Raw genomic sequence first — 6,321 nt, forward strand, 5'->3', positions numbered from 1 at the left:
ACATGGGTACCTACAAGTCAAAACAGAACATTTTCAGCCCTCCAGATTTCTTCATGCTGTTTCACAGTAAATACCCTCTCAGAGGTAACCAGTATTCTGACTTCCATCACAATAGATTAGTTTTGCCCGTTTTCAACTTCATATGACTGGAACCCTACGATATACACTTTTTTGTTTCTGCCTTCTTTCATTCAATGTTTGTGTAATCTATCCATGTTGGTTGTTGTGTGTGGCAGTCATCTGTTCTTTGTTATTGTTAAGTAGTATTCCACTGTGTGAAATACTATAATTTATTCCTTTTTCTGTTAATGTTCATTTGCATTCTTTCTAATGCTGGGCTATTTTGGTAGTTACACTTTATTTTGTCCTTGATCAAAAGAGAACATCAAAAGAACTGGGTTTATCAACTACAAGAAGTAACACTAAAATGTTTTCATTGATCTCTAGGTATCAATGAAAAGCTTATTTCTGTTAGAAAATGTTGATTTTTTATTGTTACATACAATGAAAATTATGTAACGAATTTTTGTTCTGGTTTTCTTTACCTATAAAAAGGAAATTTAAATTTGATGCCCAGCTTTAATCTCTCTGAATGAATTTCATAAAATACCCACATTTTAACTCTTCCCTAGTTTTAATCGTTCAACTCTATTTCCCCTGAGAATATATTTTATGTATATAGGCCTTTATAATTTACTGTATGAATTACTGTAATCCCCTTAAATTGCATTGGAGACTAAGGCAAGAAACAGATACACTATTTAATATTTACCTGGGACTCAGTCATTTCCTCTTCTTTCTGGGAAGGGATGGGGCCTGCAGAAGTCGAGCTGGGGAAGAGAATAAAACTCATTAAAATAGGCCTGGCTTGTAGTTTCAGAAATATGCACACACAGAGTGGATTAAAGGTCACCCTGTAGTGGAATGATAATTAAAGCTATCAGAAATGCGAAGAATATTCACACCACAAAGTTTCTTAATAGGTGTGAGGATGATTGGAATAATCATGCAGAGCTTGGGCATAGAGTGGATAGAAACAGGGGTGCATATGTGGGAGCTCTGTATCGGAGAATACATGTAGCATTATGAAGGCACACATCCAGGAAAATTATGAAACTGATAAAACACCTAAAGTATTTTAATGTATTGAGACATTTAAGACAGTAATAATTAGCAATTAAGAAAGAATTAAGTAGCAATTTAAAATAATTTAAAAGGTGATATAATTATATCTTGAGGAACAAATAAAAAGTTTGCATGTGTGAGTAATGTGTATCAGAGGTACTGATGGTAAGAGAGTTAAATCTGTACTTTTCCCTAGCCACAGCAATCAGACAAGAGAAAGAAATAAAGGGCATCCAAATTGGTAAACCGGAAGTCACACTGTTGCTGCTGCTGACATGATTGTATACCTAGAAAACCCTAAAGATTCATCCCCAAAGCTCCTAGAACTGGCAATTGAATTCAGCAGTTTCAGGACACAAAATTAATGTACAAAAATCAGTAGCCCTGCTATATGCCAACAGCAACCAAGCTGAGAATCAAATCAAGAACTCAACCCCTTTTACAATAGCTGCCAAAAAAATAAAATACTTAGGAATGTACTTAACCAAGGAGGAAAAAGACCTCTATAAGGAAAACTACAAAACACTGCTCAAAGAAATCAAAGATAACACAAACAAATGGAAACACATCCTGTGCTCATGGATGGGTAGAATCAATATTGTAAAAATGACCATACTGCCAAAAGCAATCTACAAATTTGACACAATTCCCATCAAGATACCACCATCAATCTACACAGAACTGAAAAAACAATCCTAAAATTCATATGGAACCAAAAAAGAGCCCACAGCCAAAGCAAGACTAAGCAAAAATAACAAATCTGGAGGCATTACATTATTTTACTTCGAACTATATTGTAAGTCCATAGTCACCAAAACAGCATGGTAGTGGTATAAAAACAGGCATACAGACGAATGGAACCGAATAGAAAACCCAGAAATAAAGCCAAATACTTATAGTCAACATATCTTCGACAAAACAAACAAAAACATAAAGTGAGAAAAGGAAACTCTATTTAAGAAATGGTTTCAGGATAATTGGCAAGCCATATGTAGAAGAATGAAACTGGGGCCGGGCACGGTGGCTCACTCCTACAATCCCAGTACTTTGGGAGGCAGAGGCGGGCGGATCACGAGGTCAGGAGACAGAGACCATCCTGGCTAACAAGGTAAAACCCCGTCTCTACTAAAAATACAAAAAAATTAGCCAGGCGTGGTGATGGGCACCTGTAGTCCCAGCTACTTGGGAGGCTGAGGCAGAAGAATGGCATGAACCTGAGAGGCAGAGGTTGCAGTGAGCCAAGATCACGCCACTGCACTGCAGCCTGGGCGACAGAGAGAGACTCCATCTCAGAAAAAAAAAAAGGAAGAATGAAACTGGATCCTCTGGATCCTCATCTCTCACCTTATACAAAAGTCAACTCAAGATGGATCAAAGACTTTAAGACCTGAAACCAAAAAATTTCTAGAAGATAACATTCGAAAACCCCTCATAGACATTGGCTTAGGCAAAGACTTTATGACCAAGAACCCAAAAGCAAACACAACAAAAACAAAGATAAACAGATGGGACTTAATTAAACTAAAAAGCATCTGCACAGCAAAATAATCAGCAAAGTAACCCACAGAATGGGAGAAAATCTTCGCAGTCTATACATCCAACAAAGGACTAATACTCAGAATCTACAAGGAACTCAAATCAGCAAGAAAAAAACAATCCCATCAAAAAGTGGGCTAGGACATGAATAGACAATTCTCAAAAGAAGCTTTATGAATGGCCAACGAACATATGAAAAAATACTCAACATCACTAATTATCAGGGAAATGCAAACCATAACCACCATATGATATTTTACTCCTGGAAGAATGGCCATAATCAAAAAATCAAAAAATAATAAATGTTGGCATGGATGTGGTGAAAAGGGAACACTTTTATACTATTGGTAGGAATGTAAACTAGTACAACCACTACGGAAAACAGTGTGGAGATTCCTTAAAGAACTAAAAGTGTATCTACCATTTGATCCAGCAATCCTACTCCTGGTATTTACCTAGAGGAAAAGAAGTCATTATAGGAAAAAGATACTTGCACATGCATGTTTATAGCAGCATGATTCGCAATTGCAAAAGTATGGAACTAGCCTATATATAAAAAGGAACAAAATATTGGCATAAAAACAGAGTGAATTTTACTGTATACAAATAGAATTCAACCAGGATGTGAATTCTGGGAGGTGGAATCTAAAATAGAATGTAGAATATGACACATTAATTTAACTGTACTACATAAGAGGTTTATTGTAGATTCTTTGGCATTTTCTACTTAATTATGTTGTCTGCAAATAGAAACAGTTATATTCCTTCCTTTTCAATCTTTATGTCTTTTATGTACTTCTCTTCCCTTATTGCTTCCAGTACAATAGTGACTATTATAATAGTAGTAAGAGAGGACATCCTTGCATTGTTCCCAGTCTTAGAGATAAAGCATTCAGTATCTCACCATTAACTGTAATGTAGTTCTAGGTTTTTTGAAGATGCTCTTTAGTAACGGTTGTTCCCTTCAATTCCTAGTTTGCTGAGGAGTTGCTTTGTTTTTTGTTGTTAACATGAATGAATGTTGACTTTTGTCAAGTGCTTTTCTGCATTTACTGAGATAACAGTCATATGTTTATTCTCTTATTACAGTCAACTATAGTAATTGATTTTCAAAGGATGAACTGGAAATTCATCTCATATTCCCAAGGTGAACCCTATTGTGATATACTTTTTTCATATTGCTAGATTCAATTCACCCATATACTGTTGAGGATTTTTGTTTCTAACTCCATGAGGAATACTAGTCTGTAGTTTTCTTGTAATATCTTTGGCTTTGGTATCTGGGCAAAGCTGGCCTCATAAAATGAGTTAAAAGGTGTTCCTCCTATTCTGCATTCTGGAAAAGTTTGTATAGAATCATTAGAATTTCTTCCGTAGATGTTTAGTATTTCACCTGGGAAATTATTTGGGTGTGGAGTTTCCATTTTGGAAGTTTTTAAATCACAAATTCAATTTCATGAATAGATATATAACTATTCAGGTTATTTCTTGTCTGAATTTTGGCAGTTTATGTCTTTCAAAAAATTTGCTCATTCATCCAAGTTGTCAAACTCACAGGTATGGAGTTGTTTGCAGTATTCTTTTATTATCCTTTTCAAATCTGGGGGGGTGAGTGTGACACCGTATCTTTCATTCCTGATATTAGCAATTTGTTTCTTTTTTTCAACTTTTATTGAGCTTTTCAAAGAATGAGCTTTTAGTTCACTGATTTTTCTCCATTATTTTTGGTTTCAAATTGTACTGAATTATGCTGTAATCTTTAATATCCCCTTCCTTTTGTTTATTTTGAGTTTAGTTTGCTTTTTTTCCCTCTAGTTTGTTAAGGCAGAAGTGTAGTAATGATTTTTCTAATTATTTATATAATTTAATGCAACAAACTTCCCTCTAAGCACTAATTTAGCTGCTTCCTACATATTTTGGTGTGCTGTATTTCCATTTTTTTAAAATTCTTTTTAAATTTTCTATGTTTCTTCTTTGACTCATGGACTATTTAGAAGTGTGTTTAATTTTGAAATATCTGGAGATTTTCCAGACACCTTTTTATTCTTCTAGTTTTATTCTGCTATGTTCTGAGAATAGACTTTGAATGACTTTTATGTCTTTAAAATTCTTGAGATTTCTATTATGGCCCCAAATATGATCTATGTTGGTGAATGTCTATGTGCACTTGAGGAAGACAGGTATTCTGCTGTTGTTTAGAGTGTTCTATACATGTCATTGACATTTGAACACTGAAAAAATTGACATTCAATACTTGAATGTTGGTTGATAATGTTGTTTTGGAGTCTTCTGTAACGTTTCTGATATTCTGCTTTCATGTTCTATGGATTCCTGAAAGAGGAGTTTTAAGTCCCCAACTATAATTGTGCATGTGTCTATTTTTCCTTTCAGTTCTGTCAGTTTTTGCCTTGTGTATCTTGTAGCTGTGTTGTTAGCTGCATACACATTTATGATTGTTGTGTCTTCTTACTAACCCCTAGAGCATTATGTTTCTTCATCCCTGATTAAATCCCTTGTTTTAAACTTTGTCTAATATTAAAGTTGCTTCCTGTTTTTTTTTTTGGTTAGTATTTTGTGGTAGTTTTTCCTATGTCATTTGCTTTTAATACACTTATTTATCTTTATATTTAAAATGGGTATCTTAGGCTACTTCACCTTGTAGTCTGGTAGTTAAAATGGGTTTCTTGTAAAACAGCGTTTAGATGAATCTTGCTCTTGCTCTTTTATTCAATGTGATAAGCTCTATCTGTAACTGGTGCATTCAGAATGATATTAAAATTGATTACTGATACAGCTGGATTAAGATGTATCATCTTATTAGCTGTTTTCTATTTGCTCCTTTGTTCTTTTTTGCTCTCCTTCCCCCACTTTTCTCCTTTGGTTTCGTTTAATTGCACATTTGTTATTATTCCATTTTATCTCCCACTTAGTCATTGTGTATGTCCTTTTAATGTACTGTTGGATGTGGTTTTCTAGTATTTTGTTGGGGACTTTTGCATCTGTATTCACCAGGAATATTGCCCTGTAGTTTTCCTGTGTCTCTGTCTTGCTTTGGTATCAGGATAATGCTGGCCTCATAAGATAAGTATGGAACTGGTCCCTCCTCTTCAATATTCTGAAAGATTTTGAGAAGGATTTCTATTAATTCATCTTTAACTGTTTGGTTGAATTCACCAGTGAAGCTGTATGGTCCAGGCCTCTTCTGTTAGGAGGTTTTTCATTCCTGATTCAGTTTCCACACTAGTTATAGGTCTGTTCAGACTTTTTATAATATTTCTTCGTGATCTAATCTTGGTAGTTTGTATGTTTCTAGGAACTTATTTATTTACGCTAGGTTATCCAGTTTGTTGACATATAATTGTTCAGTTTTTTCTTAAGATCCTTTTTACTTCTGTGGCATCAGCTATACACAGTTTTTTCTTAAGATCCTTTTTATTTCTGTGGCATCAGTTGTATTGTCTCTTTTTTCAATTCTGATGCTATTTATTTGAGTCTTCTCTATTTTTTTCATAGTTTAGGTAAGGGTTTGTCAATTATCTTTTCAAAAAACCAACTGTTAGTTTCTTTTTTTTTTTTTTTGAGTCAGAGTCTTGCTCTGTCACCCAGGCTGGAGTGCAGTGGCACCATCTTGGCTCACTGCAAGCTCTGCCTCCTGGGTTC

At 34.7% G+C, this 6,321-nt stretch overlaps 1 protein-coding gene across 5 annotated transcripts in view; it reads right to left on the reverse strand.

The window, feature by feature from the left end:
- The window catches only part of ZNF569 (zinc finger protein 569), a 66,024-nt gene that overhangs the window by 41,870 nt on the left and 17,833 nt on the right, over positions 1 to 6,321 (reverse strand). For all 5 annotated transcript variants that reach the window (XM_011952349.1, XM_011952353.1, XM_011952351.1 and 2 more), the window contains one exon: positions 773 to 830. In XM_011952349.1, coding sequence (XP_011807739.1) covers positions 773 to 830 — 58 coding nt within the window. The remainder of the gene's footprint in view (positions 1 to 772; positions 831 to 6,321) is intronic.

This window comes from Colobus angolensis, unplaced genomic scaffold (assembly GCF_000951035.1).
Source record: "Colobus angolensis palliatus isolate OR3802 unplaced genomic scaffold, Cang.pa_1.0 Scaffold34, whole genome shotgun sequence".
NCBI lineage: Eukaryota > Metazoa > Chordata > Mammalia > Primates > Cercopithecidae > Colobus > Colobus angolensis.